The 27,170-nt window shown below is 33.9% G+C and overlaps 1 protein-coding gene across 2 annotated transcripts; it reads right to left on the bottom strand.

The window, feature by feature from the left end:
• Positions 1-1,248: 1,248 nt before the first annotated feature.
• Positions 1,249-26,783, bottom strand: LOC125051840 (alpha-(1,6)-fucosyltransferase). Of its 2 annotated transcripts, none has more exons than XM_047652421.1 (13): positions 26,568-26,783; positions 21,423-21,583; positions 18,029-18,151; positions 16,664-16,876; positions 15,927-16,092; positions 6,764-6,950; positions 6,207-6,306; positions 5,467-5,604; positions 4,642-4,795; positions 3,602-3,775; positions 2,868-3,029; positions 2,114-2,188; positions 1,249-1,738 (listed from the first exon to the last, which is right to left on the bottom strand). In XM_047652421.1, exons 2-13 carry the CDS (start codon positions 21,554-21,556, stop codon positions 1,643-1,645), a joined length of 1,722 nt encoding a protein of 573 aa, XP_047508377.1. In that variant the 5' UTR covers positions 21,557-21,583; positions 26,568-26,783; the 3' UTR covers positions 1,249-1,642. The 2 variants fall into 2 exon arrangements, with proteins under 2 accessions (XP_047508377.1, XP_047508378.1); XM_047652422.1 differs by having other exon boundaries at positions 21,423-21,579.
• Positions 26,784-27,170: the final 387 nt, after the last annotated feature.

Genomic DNA, 27,170 nt, shown 5'->3' with positions numbered 1-27,170 from the left:
TTTTTATTGGAACGAAGTTCCTTATCGCGCGTTGTGAACGGGGGCTAGACGGAAAAAATTCTTACGAAAAGTTGTCACGACACTTTTTTGCTATTTGCTATAATACACCGGTTCTCGTCCGATCACCGAAGTTAAGCAACGTCGGGCGAGGTCAGTACTTGGATGGGTGACCGCCTGGGAACACCTCGTGATGTTGGCTTTTTTTTTTTTTTTTCGTCGTAAGATTGGTGTCGAGTAAATCTATCATACTGTTATGATACCAATTAACATATAAATTAATCGAAAGGAATTTCGTTCCATCCGGGTGTCCCTTGACACCTCTAAAGTTTTTTTATTATATATTTTTTCCGAATAGTTAACAGGTATAATAGCCTAAACATTTAGAAAGTTTCATTATCAATGTGAGAGACAGTGATAACAGCAATGACTCTGATGAATCTATATTGATTTTTTGGATTCTGATTTTGATTATTCCGAATAAAATTGTGTTTTTTAATAAATATAGTTTTAGTCTTACATGCAATGCTAGTCATTTTAAGTATCAATAGTAAAATACTAAATACGTTACTATCAATGTAAAAAATAATAAAATAACACCAAGTATCAAGTAAGTTTAATCCACAAAATATATCAAACTTTTAGGGATACCATACTATTTTTTTTTGAATTTGCCGCGCTTTTGCGTTATCTTCTTTCATTAGCCAGACTCTATTGTTTTTGGTGATTACATTACTTTTTTACTAATCTGTTAAATCTAAAAAAATATTTTTTTGTTATGTGTTAAGCATTAATATCTGTATTTTTAATTACGATTGTTCGCTTTGTGGCGCAAATATAACAAAGATTTAGTCTGTATGTTGTGTTGCCGGCCTATTTACGGAATGTTGAGTTTAGTTTGAGATTCGAAATTTTTATTGAATCAAAAAGTGGAGAATGTTAAAACTATCACCTTGTGACGTAAAACGGCTTCCTATATTTAAACTACGAATATGCGTTGTTATTTTTTATAACCGGTAGGTATTTATTTAAACATTGGTTTATAATAAACCATACAGTTCCTTAAAATATAGCTATCTCTGTCTGTTGGTATGCTATAGATAATTTTTTAAGTCCAGACTTAGAGCAAACTCCGGTATGTCAAAATACGGTTTTGACCTAAATCTCAAGTCTGAATTTTTTTTAGTTTTTCTTCGCATTACGATACTTAATTAAAGTTATAGGAAGAAAACACCAACGCAAGACCACAAAGCTTCCCTGAACTGTCCCGTATAGAGACAGCAAATAAGTTTGTTACAAACGCTTATAATTGAGATCCGTAGTTTAAATATAGGAACCCCGATAACACCGTATTGTTTTACAAATTATTAGACTTATTCGAATAAATTCATTAATAATATTAACAACATGGGTTTAATCGGCTATGTACAGTCAGCAACAAAAATTATAAAAAACCATGTTAATATTAAAATAGAAAACTAGGCCATATTTTACCAAACTTGTTCAAGCAATTAACGCCGCCATTTTGGATTTAATTATATTTAAATGTAGATTTTCTTTTTCTGATTTCACAAAAAAATCACTAAATTATATAAATAATGTAATAAATTAATCATTTTACTTGCTGACTGAACTTATAAAACACCTATAACTCATTCTGACGTTCGTTTGCGTGTTTGTACTCGGGGAAAGGATAAAGCACTAAATGATCAGCCGTTTTGTACCACGGGATTAGGCCATTCTGAAAAAATAATTAAAACTATAATATGGGTAATAGTTTTTTAATTTATAAGGATATAAGTCTATATAAAACCTACAGTGGTGTGTTGCCGGCCTATGTACGGAATGTTGAGTATTGTAACGGAACTGTTTTTTCTCCTTATACATTTTTATGGTTTAACTTTCTCAGAAAGACAGTTTTCGCCGCGCGCCATCACTATGCGGAACTAGCAGCCTACTGAAGTATTTTCAAACCAATTCGACTAAACGTCAAAGAGCGTACCAATTCTTAAAAAGCCGGCAACACACTCGCGTGCCCTATTGAGTGCATTGAGAATCACTTAAGATGTAGCTAACTCTATTCTTTTTTTTTTTTTTATCAAAACCTCATACTCACCATATTAGTTCTTTTATTGGTCCCTCGACCGAAACCATTCCAATGGTTCCCAGCCACTCCTATCAGATCTCCCGCCTGGAATCAAACAGACCAAATTAAGGATCAAGCAAACTTGGTCAGATTTCAGATTAGTACATTTACCACGGCAACAATTACTTTTTTATTATAAACGAGCCCAGTAAGCAGTCATCGCAGTCCATGGACACCCATTTTAGTGGGTGCGTTGCCGACCTTTGAGGGAGGGATTACTGAAGAATTTTCAACTATTTAAATTAAGTAGTGTTTAACCAAAATTATGTATGTAAAATAATTTACTTTCATTTTATTTAATACAGTATTATGTACTTCATTTATAACTTAAAATGATTTAAAAAAAAACGCGTGTGTACTTATGTACACGCGTTAGAAGTTATACTTCTTTGGCGTAACAAGATAAAAATCTTTTCGAAAATTTTATTCTACGTTTGTAGAAAAACGACACTAACAATAGAAAAAATGTTGACTATAGCTAACTTCAGGGTGTCGGTTTTTTGTGACGATGTGCGCGCAACGCAAAAATTTCATCATTTTTCCCTAACACATCATAAGAAGTATTATAACTTCAAAAAACCCAAAGAAATATTGATACACACATTTTATTACGCTATCTCGTGGAAATTAAAGCAAAACTCTACCTTAATAATGAATAATATATAATATATATATATTTATATATATATATTTTTTTTTTTTAATAATGTAAGCCATAACATACCTGGAATGCGATCTCCTGATTGGACCGCGGGGTATGGTTCATAATAGCCCGACGATTGTGAGCATTTTGACCCCCAAAGTAATAAATATCATCCAAAGAGTAAAAACTATCAGATGCGTCCACTCGGTTCGTTTGCATCATTTCATACGCTACACGACCGACCTGCAATTTTTTCAAGTTAGGAGTTAGGCGTATATGTCCAATAAGGTCAGGGTTCGACGTGTGCTCGGTATTTGACTTTAAATACTATTTCAGATAATTAATTCCGTAATGCTTTAAATATTCAAAAAACCCGCCAAAACACTTCTCTAGACAAGATGGCGTCGCACCAGTCCCTATGACGTACCATGCTTGTAAACACATACAAATTTTTTAACTGCCAATTATATTTTTCTAATTACACAAGCACATATATTATAGAATGCTTTTGATAATTATTGACAAATATAAATTGTCTAAGACAAAATATCATAGCTAGGAGAAAGATTATTTTCCATTCAAATTTTTTTTTTATAAATGACGAAATCCCGACAAAAAAGTTAACCCTATGCACCCAAGAACACAATTCCAGGCTCGCGATTACGTTACCGGTCTTTTTTGAATTCAAAATCGGCTCATTTCTCAAAGAGTTCGACGGCCAGATTCCACATTTGGTACGTACGGTCAATAACATAACGTATTCAATGTACAGGGTACGCAAGCGTTTGACTTTTACATAGTAAAAAACTACTTACCTGACTACTAAACGTGCAAACAATATAATCACTCATGGCCAGCATATGCAAATCCACCAATAGTCCGGTGAGTGATACCGGCGTATATCTACGATGCGTAGCGGCCGTTTTGGCTATAGACGGGTCACCCAAGAACTCGTAGTTCGGATACTTTGAGCGAGCGTCTCCTAATACCTGAAATTATATATTAATGATATTTAAGTTTTCTTTTTGAAGTGAAACTTCTTTAGGCGCATGAGGGTAAAATTTTTACGGAACGTCACGAAGATGTGCAGCGTTTTTGTCGAAGAAAAGGGAAACAGCGATTGAGATCGATTGAGAGAGAGTGAGAAACGGCGAACTTAGCATGAAACAAATAGCGAGAAGAGCGAGAGTAGGGAGCTAGCAAGTGAGAAAGATCGAGAGAGAGTGAGATAGAGCGAGCGAGAGGTGGGAGGGAGCTATAGTTAAAAAGATTGTGTGAGAGAGAGAGAGAGAGAGAGAAGGGAGATCAAGAAAAGATACAAGCTATTGGTTGATGTATTCGTTTAGAGGTTACATATTAGAACTTTAGATGCCAATTCTGTCGCATAACGTCTTGTGCAGTAAACGCAGTTTTTTTTATATTATCGTTAGCACGTATACAGTGTGAATATAGATATACAAATACATGGAGTGATCACTTTTGACGTGTACTTTGTACGCACGCACTCTTTTTTATGCAGATATAGTTCAGTTCTACCAGATTTGCTAATAAAGAAGATATGGAGTATGCCAAATAAAAAAACGTCTAGCACAACCCGAGCCAAACAAAGAAGCAACTGTCTAAATGTGACGATCGGCCGAGACAAAATATTTTAGATCACTTAACAAAATTTATTAAAATAAAAATATATATTGTTTCAAGAACAAAAAGTACTCTCTTGAAGTCAATCAAGCTTAACTCTCAACGCGCCCCCAATTGTCGGGGTTTTTTTTTTTTTAAATTACTTGGGGAAATGCATTGCGCATACCCTACCGCGGTGCGACTGGATTGTTGGGTCTTCCATTAATTAACTCACATTAGCATCATCACTGGCCAAATACACTCTCCTGACGTCGACGTGTTGAGTTAATTCCAACTGGTCATAATATTGCTTAACGTGAACCATATATTCGTCTATACTGTGAAAGGCCGCCTCCGTACCCACTTTGTCCGTACGACGTATGTGAACGCTGGAAACAAAATTTACTTATTTATTTAAAAATACATACACTATCCTTATAGTGCTAAACTAACACGATAATGTCGAAAAAATTTAATACAGCTGGCCATAAATAATGTTACATAAAAACTTTTCTTTTTTACAACTTTTAAATTATTTTGAATTTGGAACACGGGTATTATAAAAACTTCTTTAGATTTTGCGCCATTTCACATTCGTATTCATTATCTTATAATATGGAACAGGGTGTTAAAAAAAATAGGATTGCATTAATCGCCTTGCACAAAGTGCTTTAAGAATTGGTACGCTCTCTTCTTGAAGAAGAATTGATTCGGAAATACTTCAGTGGGCAGCTGGTTCCACACAATGGTGGTGCGCGGCAAAACCTGCCTTAAGAAACGCTCAGTTGTGGAACGACGGACGTCGAGGTGATACGGATGGTATTTTGTATTTTGCCTCGACGTCCGATGATGAAACTCAACTGCAGGTATTAATCCGAACCACTCCTCTGAACACTCTCCATGGTAAATGCGATAGAAGATTCAGACTGACCCCACATCTCTAGGCAATACCAAAAGATCAACCAACTGTCATCTGTCAAAAGTTGATTGAACTGTCAACTGTCATCTGTCAAATTTGATTTTTCATTATTTTTATGTAGTTTTACTGTAAAAATCTTACCCAACAATAGGCCGCATAAAGTGCATCTTAGCTATCGTCTCATTGATCGCCTTTTGCATCGCGGGCTTCGGCTTGAGCACGTACTTGAGCATTTGACCGATCCACCACGAAGATGGGTCACCATTGAAGCGTACTATTCTGAAAATATTACAAATCTATTATTAATATTACACAATTTTATTAATTAACGAATATAACACATTTGAATATGAGTTGGCGATTTAAATTCAAAGATTTTTTCAGCTAAATTTCTTAAGTCAAAGTTTATATAATAATGTCTTAATACATTCTAATAAGATAACATAACTTACTTTAATATGTTTCTATCAAAAAATAAAAGAACTATATCGAAATTGTACACAAAAAAGTCGGAATAGCTTTTGGAAGTTACTGAATACCTACACAGGTTTATGTTTTTTTTTTTTCATTTATTCTTTAATTTAAATTATTACGATCTGATGCTATTTATTTAGTATTTTTGATTAAATTTTTGTTTAAAGGAGAGGAAGCACTTTAAATAAAGTTGTAACCACCCACTGATACCTATTACGCCTAGGGTTTACAGTGGTGTTGCTGACCTTTGGGGGAATGATATCTTTCCTTGAAGACTACTAGTCGTATCGGTTCAGAAATACCACTACTGGCAGCTGGTTCCAACAAAACACAGCAGAAAGTTCCCTAAAATATATCGTATTTTGATATACATTTTTTACCAAAATAAAATTATTTAATGAGCATACCGGTGTGCCAGATCTGTGGGTATCGCAAGCGGGAGAAATTTGGGCTTCTGTGAGATGGAGTCTATGAAGGGCAGAGACACCACCTTTGGATCGTAGTTGGCTGAAAATGTTAACAAACTATTTTAATACATACAAAATATTCTTACTCATCCTTTTGTAAAACGTTACGATGAGGGGCGGGGATTGAATTACGCGTTATTGTTAATATTATTTTCGACTTCCAGTACTTTAGTCCTCATAATGGTAACTTTTAGGTATAAAGAGTCACTGGGTGGTCACGAAACGTTTTACTATTGGGTACAGAAAAAAGTTACATAAATACAATAATCTCCAAAAATTGCGTGGCGTAATACTTGAACGCTCCCTGGGCCGAAAAGTTCGTAGGCTGACAATTAGTGAAATTAATATGATTTTTAGTTAGCCCAAACCTTCGTGACGTGACAAGAAAGACACGTGTATAACTGTATAAATTTGACAACTGTCGTGCTATATGCGAGATATAGTATTTTAAGTGAAGGAACTTTTGTTTAAAAAAGCAATACAAATAAAAAATTTACCTGGCCATTGAATGACTTTATCATCATACGCAGTGAGACAGCTTTCCGAAATAGGATAGAAGACATATTCCCAGCCCTTAGTATTGTATCGCCATCCCTTGGAGTTGAGTATCAACGTCCTCTCAGTGGCGTACGCGAAAATCAGACAGTACACTATGTGATGAAGCTGGCATCCGAAGCCACAACCCTGGAAAGAACAAGGTGATTTTTATTAATCTAATATTTAACATATGAAGACGGCTTCCTCGGGATTCTTAATACAGAGTCAACTCTTTATAACGTCATTCGTTATAACGAAAACCGCTCTATTACGAAGAAATATTTTCATATTTAGACATCAACAACATACTTAAGTGTAATTGTGTTTATAATCAGCTTACAAAACTAACCTTTTGTGGTGCCAAATTTCTAAGACAGACACCTGAGGTCATAAATGGCCGTCTCGCCTTTGTAGACCAGTGCCGATAATTTTTGAAACCAAAAAAAATTACAGTAGGATGAAACCCATTAGAAAAGCAAGGGAATATGATCAAAATGAAAGGAAAAATAAATTACGGTCGATCTGAGGTCGGGAAGGGGTAGGGGGGGGAGTTTTAAGGGTAAAAAACGGTTTACCTCGATTTCCGGCAAAACTAAAAGTCCTATCGAAGAAAGTTAAATGGCAAAGTTGGAGGTATAGACCAGTGCAGATAGCCTTCAAAATAAATAAAAAGTGAAAAAAATTACAGTAGGATGAAACCCATTAGAAAAGCAGGGGAATATGATCAAAATGAAAGGAAAAATAAATTACGGTCGATCTGAGGTCGGGAAGGGGTAGGGGGGGAGTTTTAAGGGTAAAAAACGGTTTATCTCGATTTCCGGCAAAACTAAAAGTTCTATCGAAAAAAACTAAATGGCAAAGTTGTAGGTCATAAAAAGATCTACATTTTTTCTATTCATACATTTTTCACATAACCTCAAAATTTATGTGAAAAATTCAAAAAACCAAGTTTTGGGTTTTTTATTTTTATCTTTTACAAAAATTTATTTTTTTAAACGAAATTTGGTGAAAAGTTACCTTATTATGTCCCAAATATACTGTAATTTATTTGATTAAAAATATTTTTTTTTTCACCTTATTTTGAATTAATATCGAAAAAACACCCTAATTTTCAATCGAAAATTCTGACGTCAAAATTTCAGCTTTTTTCAAAAAGTTGGTGTGCTTTCAGTTCGTTGAAATCTCTACTTTCCTATGGTAAAAAAATATATATATACTACCATAGTAAATCTTCTCAGAAAATGCAAAACATCGTATGCAGTAACGCCCAGACCCGTCATACCCTTCCCTACTTCTCTATGAATCTTCTTTAAATTATAATCAGATGCCTATTTATTACTATTTTAAGATGACTTATATATACCTGAGTGACCTAAAAAAAAAAGTTTAGCCTTTAGATGGGCTAAAATTTTCGTATTTCATAGAGAAGTAAGGAAGGGGATGACAGGTCTGGGCGTTACTGCATACGATTTTTTGCGTTTTCTGAGAAGATTTACTATGGTAATATATATATATTTTTTTACCATAGGAAAGTAGAGATTTCAACGAACTGAAAGCACACCAACCCTTTGAAAAAAGCTGAAATTTTGACGTCAGAATTTTCGATTGAAAATTAGGGTGTTTTTTCGATATTAATTCAAAATAAGGCGAACAAATAAATATTTTTAATCAAATAAATTACAGTGTATTTGGGACATAGAAAGGTAAGTTTTCACCAAATTTCGTTAAAAAAAAAATATTTTTGTTAAAGATAAAAATAAAAAACCAAAAACTTGGTTTTTTGAATTTTTCACATAAATTTTGAGGTTATGTGAAAAATGTGTAAATACAAAAGTTTTAGATCTTTTTATTACCTCCAACTTTGCCATTTAACTTTCTTCGATAAGACTTGTAGTTTTGCCGGAAATCGAGATAAACCGTTTTTTACCCTTAAAACTCCCCCCCTACCCTTTCCCGACCTCAGATCGACCGTAATTTATTTTTCCTTTCATTTTGATCATATTCCCCTGCCTTTCTAATGGGTTTCATCCTACTGTAATTTTTTTCACTTTTTATTTATTTTGAAGGCTATCTGCACTGGTCTATTGTTATTGTTAATTGCATTAACACGTGTACAATATTATTCGTAAACAAACTGTCAAGACGGCCAGACAAAATACTCAAAAAAATACAAAACAAATATTGTCATAGCAAAACACGTCAGGCATAGTTAACAGAATATATGTGTTAAGAATAACTTACCAATTGATAGTTATAAAATTAGAAATTATTGTAATTGATTAAATTTGGTTTTTTTTTCTCGTCTCTCCATATAACGAAATTTTTATCAAATAAATTCACTTTCAAGTATTCAATAAATAATTATATAATATATAATTTGTTATAAACACCTCGGACTTCTAAATATGTTAAATTTCATATCGTTAAATTGCTCAATACTTCGTAAAAAATGACATTTCAAAAATGTTACGCGATACGGATTTTTTAATTATGAATCGATATTAAGAACACATTAGTTGATATAATATTTTTGAGACCAGAAAATAATTTTAAATACAACATAATATAAATGTTTTGTCTATCCCGGGAATATCTAAGCCACACAGCCCCCGCCGTGGTTTGTAGATCATCCCTCTAACTTATCTACGAGATTTTCTTTGTTTTTTCATTATTGGAGTAGAAATAAAAAAAGGCTTTAAATCTAATATATAAAATTCTCGTGTCACAGTTTTCGTTGCCATACTCCTCCGAAACGGCTTGACCGATTTTGATGAAATTTTTATCTTATCCGGTATCTATGAGAATCGGCCAACATCTATTTTTCATCCCCCTAAATGTTAGGGGTAGTCCACCCCTAAATTTTTATTTTTATTTTTTAGACAAAATTTTTAATTTCTATTTTTTTATGATACAACATACAAAAATACATACAATCCTCAATTTTCACCCCTCTACGATCAACCTCTATTTTGTATTATATGTAGTAGATAGTTATTTTTATTGAACTAAAAAAATGTTTCCTAGAAATAATATACATGGCAAAACGACGTGTGCCGGGTCAGCTAGTAGCTAATATAAAAACACATATCACTAGATGCATTTCGGCTCTTGAATCTCTCTGGTTATTGAACCCTTTTCATTTTATTTACGACTGGAATTGTTAGAATCTCTTTTCATTAAATAATTTGACGGACCCAAGTTTCTTTATTTATAGAAGCCCAATAACACTGACTTATAAGCGCGAGTTTTTTCAAAAACGGAAGAAATTATATTTAATAACCGGAGGCCGAGATTAATTATTACGATAGTGACCTTTGTGTGAAGGTTATCGCAAGAAACATTGACATCAGTACCCTCTTAAGTAAATAAAATACTATAGAGAATAATAATAAAGACGAGCCCCGCGTGCGATCGTGATGAAAGACGTCACGTGGGTCCAGCTGGCCATGAAGATACTTCCGGAGTAGTTGTCGCCTAAATTATTAATCAAATAAAGTCCCTTTTTAGGAATGAGACCTATATATAAAAAAAAGTGTGGCACTCGGGGACTGCCGCGGTAAAGCTATTGCATAGCGTTTTATATCAACTTATGCAATTTTTTTTACTGATGCAGTTTTTTTTCTTTGATATTAATTCAATCTACCACTCTACCAGACTCAGACTAATACGCCTATATAGTCTGTCTCACTCTAACGCGTACCGGCTGCAGCGGCCGAGCTTACGCTACGTCACCGATCTCGTCAGAGTGATATGAATTCGCAGTATGCGTTCTGTCCCACTCTAACGCCACTGCGCTACGTCACCGATCACGCCAGACTGTTGTAAGACGCAGTATTGCCTTCTTTCCCGCTCGAACGCGTAATGGCCGCTCCTATATTACGCTATCGGGTGTTAGGTTTTTATTTTCGTTACGGAATTTCTTGATTAGATCGCCGCGGTTAACAACCGGTTTTATTTATCTTCTGATATTCATAACATAATGGTTAGCTAATATTTATATTTGTTAAAAGGTTTTATATTAAACAGTTAAAACAAAATAAGGAAAAATAAATCGCTTTTAATTATAAACTCTTATCAGACGTTTCATTATCGTTTCCTTGTTTTACAAATTGAGCATCATCTTTAACAAACAAAAACATTTTCTTAACGCGTTTATAATAAGATATCACTTAGGAGTATACACAAGTTCTTTAATGTACTATAAACGTTTATCATGTGTCAGCACAAATGCTTGAAGCATTTGTGCTCCAATGGACTTTCTTTCGAAATTAAATTCAAAATCAAAAATCATTTATTCATATAGGTGAACTACACTTATGAACGTAAATATACATGAAATGATTCTAATTTTACATTTACTGCCAGTTCTCAAATCAAGGGCGTAGTACGGAAGAGAAGACGCCACTCTTTTTAATCGCCAAATCGTGAAAACACCGGCATTTCTTGGCACAGAAGGCTGATATATATGGCAACTATTTGTCTATTAAGGGAATAATATCACAAAACAGATAAATTTGAAGCCAGGAATTAGCTTGGCTTTGAAATCCTTTATATACCTTGAAAGTATGATGATGGACGAATTAGAAACCGCCAAATTACACATGCAAATGTCTTATACGAGGAGATAAATTATTTATTATGTTATATTCCACGTTTGTATACCAAAACTTTCACCGACCAGATGGGACCGATCAAGTGAAAGACTCATCGTCCTCAAAACTGTACGCTGTTATAAAGACGCGCTGGACACTGGTGGTAATGGATTGTTCGTTCCAGATGTTTCTTTGCTGACCATGACTTTCAGACATGAGCCTACCGACTAAAGAGAGAGAGAGATAGAGATCTCAAAACTCTAAGAACTCAAAAATCTAAGAACTCTCCCACAATATTGATGCATTGTGCCTTTACCATTATATTATAGTACATGTGGGAAGTTTATTAAATAGTTTGATTGCAATGGCGGACTATTTTTTTATTACAGCGCGTTCGCGTTTTGGACAGGTACGGTACAGGCAAATATATTTCAAAGTTTTGAATACATTTCGGTACTTTTTAACTGTCATAACTGATTTTAGAATATAAATAAAATAAAAATAAATAAATAAAATATGTTTATTATGGAACATAAGATACATGTATCACTTATTCCACGTCATTAAATTTGAATTTGTAGGCATCCCTACTCATCAGCAAAGAAGACAGAGGGTGTAGGCCGAGAGAAAAAGCCGGCGTAAAAAACTCTCGGTACTCTTTTAAAATATCAAATTATCAAACAACACTTATTTTAAAACAAATATCGCAAATTAATTAGAGGTAGCCTGTATAGCACTAGTCCCAGGCCCTTTTATCAACTAGATAATCGTTGACTTTATAGTAAGCCTTTTTACACAGCTTTTCTTTAATACATTTCTTAAATTTATTGAAAGGCAGAGATACAGATATATAAAGTCTTTAGCTTACAAAAGGTACGACACCCATAATAGCCCTTATATTTTTTCTAAGTAATAAAAACGTAATTCGCCCATAAAAGGATACCATAACGCAGAACTGAGGCAACCTAGCCGTGATGAATTGTTGCTTAATTGCAGCGTTTTTAGATGCCACTTTACGAGTTCAACTCAAAGCAAACAGAAATTTGTTAAAGGACGTACGTACCTATAAAGTATAGTATCCAATTTACTTGTCAGGTCTAGTATTAGGTCTAGAAACTTATTTGATACTTCAATTCTCTCGTATAATTATTAATTATTTTTTATGTAGCAGGAGGCAAACGGTCATTATACCTAAGATTTCAAATACATCATCCAATTAAAATCTTAATTACAGTGATAACTCTAAAACAATATTTAAACGTCCGGTTTAACGTTATCAAGACCGATAACAGTTTTTATTAACACATGAAGGGAACTGTGATTAATCGTTTCGTAGTACGTAACTTTCATTTATTACATTTGAATAAATAATAAATAAATCAGTGGCACTAAAACCTCTTTAAGTCTTGTCTTAAGATTCTGAGTCTGTTTCATGATCATTTTTAAATCTAATAGGCAAGTAGGTGATCAGCCTCCGGTGCCTGACACACGACGTCGACTTTTTGGGTCTAAGACATGGCGCTTCCTCACGATGTTTTCCTTCACCGTTCGAGCAAATGTTAAATGTGCACATAGAAAGAAGTTCCATTGGTGCACAGCCGGGGATCGAACCAACGACACCACCTACCTCAGGTATGAGAGTCGCACGCTGAAGCCACTAGGCCAACACTGCTCATTTGAATACCCGTTATAAATAAATATAAAAATTATAATTATAAAACAAAATAAAGCAAAAAGCTTACAATTCAGGAGAATTCCAGTTGTTATAGTATGAAATAAGTCTGGTTCTAAGTTATGAAGTAAATGCTTATTGTTAAGTTATAATGAACATAACTCTGTGTTAAATATATTTTTATATAAAACGGTTCAGTGGACACTCACATAGCCAGAAGGCTCGCAAGTGCGTTGCCGGCCTTTTAAGAATTGGTACGCTCTTTTCTTGAAGGACCCTAAGTCGAATTGGTTAGGAAGTACTTCGGTGGGCAGCTGGTTCCACGTAGCGGCAAAAACTGCCTTAAGAAACGCTCAGTTGTGGAACGACGGTCGAGGTGAAACGGATAGGTAATATTGAACTTATTGGTTCTGCTATTATAATTTCGATAAATACAGTTTTTTTTAAATTAACACTTAAATATGGAGACCTAATTAGGGATGCTTATGTCTTCTATAAACGCATCCACAAATCAGATCAAATCATTCTCTGCGCCCAGGTCGTTCCCTTCGTTCGTTCTTCGCAGTCTTGTTCGCTCTTTCTATCTCACACTTCCTCACTACTCTTAAAAAAAATACTATACTTTTATTTCTTAATAACAAAGAAATATATTAAAAGGTTCTTAATCAAAATGAATTTTCATTCAGTTGATAAAAAATATCGGAATATGTAATAATTTGTTCTATTTCTTATAAATTTTGAACCATTTCAAGCAATTATTAATGCAAAAATCATCGATATTATCCAACATCGATGTTGGGCTTTCGATTATGACATCGATGTCAATATAGATGTTTTTCTAACATCGATCATCCCAAGACCTAATAGGCCATTTTGCTTCCAATCGGTAAGGTTAAATCAACGTAAATAATGACTCTGAGTACAGTAAATACGGTTGTTGACTTTTATAATTAGAGCAATTCAAATTAACAGAACATGTCATGAGTTTTTGCGTTCCGCTATGTTATTTCGCCTTTGTTTGACAAAGTTATTACATCGCGGCGTATGTATTGTCAGTTTGAATAGCTTTAAACATTTTACGTACCTATTAAGAAATATATTATTTGGAAATTTCGCAACAATTGAGCTATTACAATTGCGCTAACTCACAATTCTGCGCTAGTAAGTCAAGTCACTTTTTCAAGCTCTTAATAAATATATAATGTCGAAAACAATCAATCATAAATTGGCGCAGTTTACACTATTGATATATTAAAATCTTCTCTTCCACAAAATAGTCTGTTTCATAAAGTTGACAGTTTATTACAAAGACTCATTCGAGATCAAAGTTGAGATTGAAAATGTTTAAAAATAAGAATTGGGCTACAACATCCGCTCGTATCGTGACCTGGTGCATGGAAACGTAAAATATACCATCTGCTTTCGGATTTCGACATTAATTTCCGACTCATATTTATTAATATTAAATTGCACACAAGTTACAATAACAGACGAAAAGGTCATTCGAGTCAACACGAGAGCAGTAAAATTAAATAAAACAAAATATATTTATTATGGAACATAAGATACAGGTATCACTTATTCCACGTCATTAAATTTGAATCGGTAGACATCCCTACTCATCGGCAAAAAAGACAGAGGGTGTAGGCCGAGAGAAAAAACTCTCGATACAAGAGTACCGAAAAGATTAAAATAGCAAACCATCATACAAAATTACTATGGCAAACAACACTTGTGTCGGCCTAGGGCCTTCAGCGCGCGACTCTCATACCTGAGGTCGTAGGTTCGATCCCGGGCTGTGCACCAATGGACTTTCTTTCTATGTGCGCATTTAACATTTGCTCGAACGGCGAAAGAAAACATCGTGAGGAAACCGACATGTCTTAGACCCAAAAAGTCGACGGCGTGTGTCAGGCAATGGAGGCTGATCACCTACTTGCCGATTAGATTTAAAAATGATCATGAAACAGATTCAGAAATCTGAGGACAAGACCTAAAGAGATTGTAGCGCCACTGATTTATTTATTATTTATTCAAATGTAATAAATGAAAGTTACGTACTACGAAACGATTAATCATAGTTCCCTTCATGTGTTAATAAAAACTGTTATCGGTCTTGATAACGTTTAACCAGCGGTTAAATATTGGTTTAGAGTTATCACTGTAATTAAGATTTTAATTGGATTGATGTATTTGAAAACTAAGGTATAATAAATCTTGGCTCGGCTGTGCACTGTATGTGTGTGTGTGAGGAATGTAGCATGCCTTAGCACCAAAAAGTCGATAATGTCAGGCACAGGAGACTGACAACCTTATCTATTAGAATAAACAAATGCTCACGAAACAGGTACAGAAATCTGCAACCCCAAGGGTTCTAGTGGCACCTTTTTTATCAACAAACGAATTTTTTTTTTCAGCTGGAGAGGTATTGTTATCCTTTACGAATAATTAAAATAGGGGATCTCGAAATGGTAAGCTACAATATAGAAGACTAGATTTCTTTCTTTTTTGTGTTGTGTAACTGTTAAAAAAAATTGTAATTGCTGTATTTTTATCTAGTCTTCTGTTTCATGCCTGCTGTTGTACTTTATTTACTATTGTAATATACAACTAATTAACTCAACTTTATTCATATAGGTAACCAAGTACACAAATAAACGTCAACAGAAAAGATGTTAAATTGATTCTAAATTTACATTTACTAAAGAAGAACTGGCAAGAAACTCTCCGCCACTCTTTTTAATCGCCAAGTTTTAAGTCATACAAATTGTTTGAACTGGAGCAAATCAATCCCAAGGATTAGGATCACTTAAATAATCATGTAAGTGAATGTTGTAATATTCTTAGACACACACTTACCTTATTCAAGTTGCATATAACTTTTCTAGCGTCCCTACAATTACTCGGATTTTGAAGGTACTTGAGCCTTTTCTGCACCAGGTCACTGACATTCGCGGCTTCCTGTTGCCTCCAGTCCTGGTATCCATCTAACTCTTGAAGCTTCTGTTGGTCTGACAGTATAAAGCTGCAATACAATATTTATGATAACTTTTGGTCCTTCGATCCGAAATTTACATTTCAGAAGTTCTTAAATGTGTTTATTAAATATAAATAATGTCTATTTGGAAGAAATTTTCCTGTTTACAGAAACGTGGAATCGTTGGAAACCATCTACGACGACATCGTTTAGAAAAACATACCGGTTATATTGACCAAAATCAAAGGTCCCGGCTGATTTCTATGTATTAGGTACTTAAAAACAACATCATCGGCTGTTACGATTATCGGTTTTTACGACCAAATATGAGTATTATTCGATGTCGTTACAACAGATTTTGATTGTACTTACTATATTTAAAAACATAATCTATGTCACTGTTTCCCAACCCTTGTGCCATGCCCTATCTTAGCCCTTTTTGAAATTATTATGTAACATACATAATATTTTATATTAAAAAAAATACGACTTAATTAACTTTAATCATAGGTTTTAGGGAAAAAATGCTAGGAAATAGTTAATAATTAATTAAATTAATTAAAAACACAGTACATTATCAAAACATAATGAAAAATTTAACTAAAAAAATTTCCCTCACCTTTTTCTATGTTCAACTTGCTCCAAAATGTCAGTCAACTTCTCTAGTTTAATATCACCTTTCTTAAGTTTAGTCAGCTCATGGTTGATAAAATACCAAATCTCCTTCGTATTTGAAAACACCCTTCTCCTGAGATTCTCATACTCCTCTGAAGGTCCACCCACGGAGTCGAACAGCGAACCCATGTCTATATCTTTGAGATTGGAATTCAGACTGAAAAAAAAGATACGTTTGAAACTTGCCGAAGCTCGAAGCATTGGGCCTTATTAACAACTTAAAACCAGTGGGTAATGGTACCTGATTCTATATAAAACATTATTGTGATAATACAACTATATATAATCTCTGTAATTATTTTATAAGTACATATTACATTTTAAATAACAGCTAAAGAGAAAAGAGAACTAAACCTTTTGAGTTAATAAACCTTGTAATTCATGTAAAGTTGCACTCTTTTCTTGTGAACTTTATTGTAAGAAAAAAATAATAATAACAGTGTTAACGAGACCTTTTTAATGAAAATTCTATAATCTAACAATTCAATAAATGTATTAATGCTTTTTGAGCGGGCACTAACCAAAATCACTCATCGTAGATTTGATTTTATATAAGTATGTGTTGCTTGAATAAAAAACAATAAATAAGTATTGATCCTTCACTATAATTTCAATAGTTGACTCTAATTAAAAACACAATACAATTTAAATTCCTCGATACAAAAAAAACACAAAGTCACCTCCAACTTGTGCCTAATTTCGATTTAATTCTTTCGTTTTTGTTTTAATTTATTAAAGAGACAAAATTTGAATTATAGCACAGTAGTTTGGCCGAGAGTTTTTACTAGCGAGTTTTATAAATATTGTATAATTTATGAGTTATTTAAATTTATTTTATTTTTGGTCTACTGTTTAAACTTTAAAGAGATACCAGTGGCGTAACTATACCATCTGGGGCCCGTGGCAAATCTTCTTTCGTGGCAATTCTTTTGATGGGGCCCTATAAGTAAAAATCGTCCCTACTCAGTTTAATTTTAATAAACTTCGAGATTTTCAGCGTACTCAATTACACGTTGTATATGTCCCACTAATGGCCATAGGCCTCCTCTCTTAGGCGAGAGGGAATGGTCTGTAGTCCCTACGCTAGCCCAATGCGTATTGGAGACTTCACATTCATCCATAGACCATAATATCTCTTGGGCATTTTGCCAGTCCTGCCACCCTATTATTACGCCTTTGAGAGATACTAGATCGATTATCAAAGACAAATTTTAAATTGAAGAAAATTTAACTTAACAAATTCATATTGCATTGCGTTCATAACCAAGTAACGTCGTATTGACCTCAAAATACTTTAAAAACCACTTACCCTACGGATTTCTTAACCTGAGAAATAAGTTTATTGTGCTGTATTTTAAGAGATTCTAATTGCATCGACACCGTCCTTAATCTATTTTGGAACTCCGAAACATCTTCTGTACCTCCTTCGCATCTGAAAAGGATGTGTAATTACAAGTTTCCGCGCTACTAGTATATGGAACCAGCTGCCCAATTAAATATTTGCGAACTTATTCCTCTTAGGGTCCTTCAAGAAAACAGGCGATTGTTAAAAGAGAGAGAGTGTCCATAGGAGAGACTCCTGCCCATTTGTCCTGTTCTTTAAAAGGTTCAATTATCTGGTGAAATTGGTAATCGCTTGTGATCCTCATAAATAATACAGTAATCCCTCCGGTCCTGGTCTACCGCATTATAGGAAATCGCGTTGTAGGAGTATTCTCGTAAAACCGTTTTATTTTAATAATAATAGCAATCATTTAATAAAGTTACATATTTAGTTTAATTTAATAACAACACAGAGAGCAGTAGAGCAGTGTTGGCCTAGTGGCTTCGGCGTGCGACTCTCATACCTGAGGTCGTAGGTTCGATCCCCGGCTGTGCACCAATGGACTTTCTTTCTACGTGCGTATTTAACATTTGCTCGAACGGTGAAGGAAAACATCGTGAAACCGACATGTCTTACACCCAAAAAGTCGACGGCGTGTGTCAGCCACTGGAGGCTGATCACCTACTTGCCTATTAGATTTAAGAATGACCATAAAACAGATTCAGAAATCTGAAGCCATGACCTAAAGAGGTTGTAGCGCCACTGATTTTTTTTATCAACACAAATGAAACAGGTGCAAAGGTACGCAAAACTAATTATGGACTTGACAAATCTAGACAAATGGACTGGAGAAAAAAATTTGGAGCTGTTTTAATTGTGATTCGACAAATTTACCAAAATTTTCTTAAGACCAAAAAACGATTCTTCAATTGTAAAAATGAAATTTTAAATTGTATGTCTAGAAATAATTGTTCGCAAGTAATGTATTCGGTTTCCACATTAATTGTATCGAAAGGATTTCACGCAAACTATTTAAATACAAAACACCATGACATAAGCTGCAGATGTCACAAGATATATTATCTAGAAGTTTAAATACGCACTCGCCAAGAAAAAAGTAATTAAAAAATTGTAAATTTGTCGAATCACGTCACCTTTAAACAGCTCCAAATATTTTTCTACATATTATCATCCATTAAAACATTATGATTTGTGAAATGAATGAAAAAAGATACAAATTTTTGGCTTTAAACCTTTTCATCTGATCACAAAAAAAAATCTGACCTAACCTAATATAATTCACTGAGTCCCAGTGAACTGAGACAGTATCATGTACATCATGCATGTAATATTATTAGTTTTTTAATATTTTTAAGGGGTCTAGAGTCATGCGCCTCCTTCATATGACTTGGGGTACTACATACAAATCGTAAAAAACTATAGAAAAAATTGTAGCTGCTTTAATGTGGAGCCGAGATTTAACAAATTCCCAAAAAAAAACAACTTCAAGATCTCTTGAATATATGATTCCTATGTAAAGAGCAGTGCTTTGGCCTAGTGACTTAAGCATGCTACCTTCATCACTAAGCTGCCCTGCGATTCTGTAACTCACTTCACGAACTCACACAGCGGTTTTCGCATCGGCGGTCGTTCTCAAATTAGTCGTGAAGCAGTAATTTTATGATTTGGCATTCTGAAAAGGTGGGAGCTTGTACTTTATTGTTTATCAGAATGCCAAATCATAAAATGACTGCTTCACGACTGATTTGAGAGAGACCGCCGATGCGAAAACCGCTGTGTGAGTTCGTGAAGTGAGTTACAGAATCGCAGGGCTGTTCTGTGAGAATAGAATTTTATTTCTATAGCGCAATTATTAGCACTTGCTACGGTGACGGTAAATATCGTGAAAAAACTTGTGTCAAATACATGACGAGTCAGACACAGATTACTTCTGTACAACATAAAAAATATCCAGAAACGGATGCGATCTAAGGCCTAGACCTATTTAGCGTTGAAGCCGCTGGATCATGATTATTATAACTCAAAAGTTAAATGTCGATATGGTCTTCAGAGAAATTTGAATTATTTTCAAACTCCAGCAATGTCATATACAGGCCCAGCAGATAACATACTTTTTGTAAGAGGGTATTACCAAAAAATCAACTAATAATAAATTGTATTAGTATACTAATATTGATTGGTTTGTGCTGGCTTCCTTTAAAAAAGGAATTAAACAGTTTAACCAATTAACTCTATCCTAAAATTCATCAAAATCGTTAAACAAATTTTAAAGCTATTGCATAGATTTCATCGCGGGTTTGAGCGCGGCGACCGAATCAAGAAATTCCGTAACCAAAATAAAAAGCTAACACACGATGACGTAATATAGGCGAGGCCAAAACGAGCGGGACAGAACGCATACTGCGTCTCACATCGGTCTGGCGTGATCGGTGACGTAGCGCAGGTGCGTTAGAGTGGGACAGAACGCATACTGCGTATTCACATCTCTCTGACGAGATCGGTGACGTAGCGTAGGCGCGGTCGGTGCAGCTGTTGCGCGTTAGAGTGAGACAGACTATATAGGCGTGTTAATCTGAGTCTTGAGCTTAGAAACTGCATAAATAAAAAATAAATAAATAATTATAATTGCATAAGTTGTCACACGTTTTTTTTATTATTCATTTTTCCAGCTAAGTAAACTGTATTTCTGACTTAATATAGGAGCTTTCTAGCATAGTAGGTATAAACATATTGAAGGCCAAACCAATATTAATTGGGACTATTGTATTACAAACAGGTGTTTCAAAATATTAATTCAAGTAATAATACTCTCGCTTATATCAAAGTATCAAGAGCGGATCTAGCCTAGTATAACTATAAAAAACCAGTGGCGCTACAGCCTTTTAGGTCTGGGCCTCAGATTTCTGTATCTGCTCCGTGATTATTTCTCTTCTTATAGGCAAGTAGGTGATAAGCCTTCTGTGCCTGACACTCGACATTTTGGGTCTAAGGTATGCCGGTTTCCGCACGACACTAGCTCGAATCAAGTATTATGTAACGAATTTTGGGGGAGGGGGGGGGGGGTCTCTACAACGTTACGATGCGGGGCGGGGATTGAATTACGAGTTATTGTTAATATTATTTTCGACTTTCCAATACTTTACACCACATAATGGTAACTTTTAGGTATAAAGAGCCACTAGGTACCAGGCGCGTTACACAGGGCGGGGGGTCAATTATCTCCAAAAATTGCGTCCTATGTACACAGCCCATAGGTAAGTAAAGATTTATCATCTATTAATACATATAATGCCATTTTTAAGGTAAAAAATAAACACAGTATCTTAATAGCAAGTACCTTCGTAATAAAAAAACTTACCTCAGTGGTGATATAACGAGATACGTAACAGCGATCCATATCAGCAGCAGCACAACCGCGAATCGCTTCCATCTAGACATGTACATCATAACATATCCATTGACGGTGGGCCCGCTACCGAACGGCTTCATCATGAACGCAGACGGCACATATTTGACTATCTGAAACAAAGATTTTATAAAAAAAAATATACACACAACTGGCCAAAAATACTGTTACATAAAAACTTTTTTTTTCAACTTTTTAATTACATATTTTGAATTTCGAACAAGTACATTATTTTAAAAACTTCATTCTATTTCGCGCCATTTCACATATTTTTTCGTGTTCATTGACAAATTACAATATGGAATGTGGTGTTAAAGAAAATAGGATTGTATTGATCGCCTTGCACAACGTGGGTATGGAGCTGTTGGTGATATTCCAGACACTTCAAAAGCCAGACATATCAGCCGTATGTTCGTATATCGTACTATCACCAGATACAACAACACTTCCTCTATCGAAGACCAGAAAATCTTATCGCGAGAAATGTTTTTACAGATATTTCTCGCCGTGGAAAATGTTTTAAAGATTAAAACAACAGCTCGGTTGATTTGAAGTTTAAATGTGACTTGTACGAAATTATGTCCGAAAGCTATATCTCAAAATAAAGGCATATTCATAATTAGCGACCTCTAATACAACCTGCATAAAATTCTATGCACTATTTCCGAACCAATTCGACTTAGAGTCCTTCAAGTAAAATGCCGTCTGGCAATGTGGGTGTTCATGGGCGGTATCATTTAACATCAGGTGAGCCTACTGCCCATTTGCCTCCTATTATATTATTATTTTTAAAAAAACTTCCTCACAATAAAGCAGCCCGCAATATCGCAGCACACAACTCACAAGAGGACTCTTTGTATCAAAGAAGTCGCATGGGTTTGAATCGTAACTGTTTATTTTTAAGTCTTTTTTCTTTAATTTGGTGATATTATTTTTTAATTGATTAATCAGCTAGGGCGCTGCGGGCTAGATAGCTGCGCCCGGGAACATTGCATCGTTTCGCCTCAATATGATTTTTTTACTAAAGCTACCTTTTTAGTAATTAAATACACATTAATAATTACAATATATGGAAAACATTTTTCTATGCTATCCCATTGACACTATTCGCTTTTAAGGAATAAAAACCTAAGTGCAAAATAATTTTTTTTATTCTCCATAAAGACCTCACACTAAAAAAGATTTCTTTTTCTAAATAAAAAATAAAAATAAATCAGTGGCGCTACAACCTCTTTAAGTCTTGGCCTCAGATTTCTGAATCTGTTTCATGATTATTTTTAAATCTAATAGTCAAGTAGGTGATCAGCCTCCAGTGCCTGACACACGCCGTCGACTTTTTGGGTCTAAGACATGTCGGTTTCCTCACGATGTTTTCCTTCACCGTTCGAGCAAATGTTAAATGCGCACATAGAAAGAAAGTCCATTGGTGACGGGGGCCAAAGCCGGGGATCGAACCTACGACCTCAGGTATGAGAGTCACACGCTGAAGCCACTAGGCCGACACTGCTCTTTTTTTTTAACTCGAATTCGTCCAGTCTTCGAGTATTGCGCTTAACAACATTTTTGCCATTCATTTTTATTTATATAGAGATAAAAGATAATTACGAACGTTACGAATAGGAATTCCATACACCAGCTATGACTATGTATAAGAAAAATCGTATAAAGATAGCATCCGGTTATGTCAAATTTAGTGGAAATAATACAAAGAAGTAAAGTCAGTGGAAATATTACAAAGAATCCCGCAGCTTACATTACGCTCTGACGCAAACGTGGATAACAATTCCTTTTATGTCTAGTGGAAAAATGCCTCGAGAATTTTTCAACCCTTCGGTATTTTAAAATAGATCAGACTGAAAAGTTTTATAAAAAAAAAAACAAAGCGAAAAAGTTTTCAATGTCCAAAGCAGACGCGGCTTCAACTATGTCCTCCATTTTAATCTGCGAAAGGCTGGTTTAACAGCCTACGACGCGATTTTCGTCAAATTTTATTACACATATTTCTCATGAAATGTTTTTTTATTATGGAACAATAGGAAAACGGGCAGAAGGCTCTGTTAAGTGATACCGCCGCCCATGGACACTCTCAATGCTAGAAGGCACGCGAGTACGTTGCCACCCTTTAAGTATCTGAACGCTCTTTTCTTGAAGAACCCTAAGTCGAATTGGTTCGGAAATACTTCAATTTAGCTTAATTACGATCGATAGGTTGAAAATACATTTTTTTAGCACGCGAGTACGTTGCCAGCCTTTTAAGTATCTGTACGCTCTCTTCTTGAAGGGCCCTAAGTCGAATTGGTTCGGAAATATGTACTTCAGTTTTAATTAATTACGATCGATAGCTTGAAAATACATTTTTTTAGCAGCTTTACATTTAAATACATTTATATTTTGACTAGCTGACCGGGCAAACGTCGTTTTGTCATATCATTTATAATAAAAAAATAGGGGTTGATCGTAGAAGGGTGAAAGTTAGGGGTTGTATGTATTTTTGTATGTTGTATCATAAAAAAATAGAAATTAAAAATTTTGTCTAAAAAATAAAAATAAAAATTTAGGGGTGGACTACCCCTAACATTTAGGGGGATGAAAAATAGATGTTGGCCGATTCTCATAGATACCGGATAAGCACAAAAAATTTCATCAAAATCGGTCAAGCCGTTTCGGAGGAGTATGGCAACGAAAACTGTGACACGAGAATTTTATATATTAGATTATCTCATTCATTCCTGGGTATTTGTGTGCTTTATTTTGGCAAAAGCCTCCTCCAAATCCCGTTATTACTCTCGGCACTGCCCACTCTCTGCCATGTACCACTTGCTATTTCCTTAATCTGGCCTTTACACCTAAATTTTCTTCCTCTTTTGCTTTATTGTAACTGGGCACCAGCTCAGCTAATTACTTTGTTGAATTAACCCGCCCAGTTCAACTTTATTTATTATCATAGAGACAGCTACTACCTTAGTTATTCTTCTCAATGATGTATTCTTTATTTTATCTATTGTTTTCTTACATCATCCCATCGATCTTAGACAAACCTGTTTTGTATGCGGTTTAGTGAGTGCCCAAGTTTGAGATCCATGTGTTAGTACAGGTAGTACAAGTATTGAAAAGCTTTAATTGAAATCTTTAATAACCATGCTCGTTTTCTTATTTTTTAATTCAAAAAGTCAGTCTTATCATTTATAACCCGTTTATTATAGATCAGGCAATGGTGTAAAATACGAATTAATGATATTACATATGCATTACTGTATTGAAATAAGGATTCTAATGGCATAGATTATCTTTATTTCAATTCGATACTATACAAATATGATAATAACAAAAACAAAAACATACAAAACAATAGTGCTATCTTTTACTATGGCAAAAATATCGTAAACGTGTCGTACAGTGTAAATAGATAGTAATGCGACTGCAGTGCGGTGTCGTTGTTGAAACACGTCTTTTCATATACGACCCACTTATCTCATAATAGAACCTAAAACAACGTAGCTTAGCCTAGCTCTATTTAAAAACGAGGTAATGAATCGCTTTATTTACACATTTAATAAAGTATTTATTATTGCATATATTTAAAAGTATTAGTGTATATATATTTATATATTTAAAAGAGATTTATTATTGCTAAGTATGCAAACATTGACATGTGGAAATCAAACTCAACTCTAAGATGCGAGTTGAGAGTTAATCTTACACTTATTTTTTTGATATCTAAATAGAGTAACAGGCTTCATAGTCCAATACAAAATTAAAATTAACTTACAGTCAAAAACTGTCTGTTTATATATATCTCTCTATGTTTACGTTTGAGAAATCTTATCAAATTTTTTCTCTTATTGGAGATAACTTTTTATCTCCTGAGCCATGGTTCCACTTAAGTGGCTTGTTGAGTGCTGAAAGGCCATAAAATATAGCAAACAGAATAGAATGTATGAGACTGCAAGATAATTAGGCCAACCCAATAAATTAAGTATATTGGTCATACATAAAGCGAAAAAATATATAGCGATGAAGTAGCAAAGAAAACTTGTATTTCTCATGACTTTATTTTCATGAAAAAATGTGTAATATAATCATCTAAAATCCATAAAAGTAACAATATAAGAAAAATACAATCTCAAGTAAAACTGCAGCTACTATACAGCAGCTAAAGTAATAAAAAATATACTGGAAAAAAAGCTGTGTCTAAGTGTAAATTTTCCAATATCCTTTAATATTATTAGATTAAGTTGTATTTTGCATACCCAAAAGGCGTATTCTATTTAATTTTATGACTTTTGTTATAAAATATAATTAAGTCAGATCCTTATAATATATTCTTAATATGTTTTTCAATTCAAAACTTTAATTCCATTAATAATGTAAAATGATTGTTAAATTTGGAATTTTATTCAGAAAAGTCAAGCCAGATGTGATCTTGACACAATGAGATTACATTTTAAAGGCTTAGCTAGAACTTAAAATTATCACTGATAAATCAGGCACAATTATAAAGATCATTTAAATAATATATAAGAATTTATTACTATTATTATTTTTTTGTATTCATATTTTATTATATTGTATATGAAATGAGAACAATTTTAACTAGTAATAAATCTTAACAAAGTCTATGAATTCACTATCTTCTTAAAAAAATAAATAATATTTAGGATATTATAATTACATACATATAAATGCAGATACAATGTTTAAAAATGGACTTTATTGTAAGCAATTGGATGTTGACCACAAACTCTTACATTCATGATTTTTCTTTTTACATAGCTTCTATCTAATCAATTTCATCATGAATCAAGCCTAGAACTACACCACCACATAGCATAATAATATGAGAACTTAAAATATATATACAACTGTATAGCATGTAGTTCTTAACTCTTTATTACATTGGTTAGATGTCCGGATATTCACAATCAAACTAAACTATATTCTACAGAGATTTTCAACCAAGATATAGAAGATATGAAACACATTTTTTTAGCTACGATAGGTAGTGTAAATAGAACTAAAAGAATGAAAAATAGATAGTATATCAATTTTGAAATAAGTACGGCTTACATTAAAATTAGATAAATGAATTACACTTACCAGTAATAATTAAAATGAATTACACCGTAAAAACACTAGTAACATATAGTTTTGTAGGGATTTACTTGTTATTTTAGTTATGTATTTGATATATCTTATATCATTTGAATATAATTGAAAATTCACAAATCACAACTATTTAGCATTTTAAAATTAATGTTAGAGACGTGCATCATACGACATACAATTTTGTTAAAATAAAATTGATATACGAAGAATCAGAACTCAGAAGTCAGTTTTCAATCTTTGTATACTGTCAGCGATATATTATTTATTAACTGTGGTTAGAATCATCGGCAATCATAATAAAGCAATCTTATTAATAAATTAAAAAAGAGCAATCATAACGAGGACATCGACGTTAGTTGCTTTAAATGAAAACCTATTGCAATTTAAAGAATATGACTATCATTAACATTTAATCGGATTTTTTGACACACGGGAGTGAAGCGCTAATGATAAGTTTCAGAAACAAAACTGACTATACTGTACTTTCCAGTGTCAAATCCTAATGTATTTATATTTTATCATTGCTCGAGCGTTGCCCTTGCTATAATTGATTAGTTTAAACTAGTGCTAAGTTACGACTCTAAAACTTTCTCT

The sequence above is a fragment of the Pieris napi genome, chromosome 8, assembly GCF_905475465.1.
Source record: "Pieris napi chromosome 8, ilPieNapi1.2, whole genome shotgun sequence".
Taxonomy (NCBI): domain Eukaryota; kingdom Metazoa; phylum Arthropoda; class Insecta; order Lepidoptera; family Pieridae; genus Pieris; species Pieris napi.
The sequence above is the reverse complement of the archived record's forward strand: the minus strand, read 5'-3'. Positions and strand labels throughout refer to the sequence as shown.

Coding starts and splice junctions, on each gene's coding strand:
- LOC125051840 (XM_047652421.1), bottom strand. CDS start 21,556: ATGATGAAGCCGTTCGGTAGCGGGCCCACCGTCAATGGATATGTTATG. Junction 6,307..6,763: donor TAAAGTCATTCAATGGCCAG/GTAAATTTTTTA, acceptor TAACATTTTCAG/CCAACTACGATCCAAAGGTG. Junction 3,030..3,601: donor TTTGCACGTTTAGTAGTCAG/GTAAGTAGTTTT, acceptor AAAAAATTGCAG/GTCGGTCGTGTAGCGTATGA.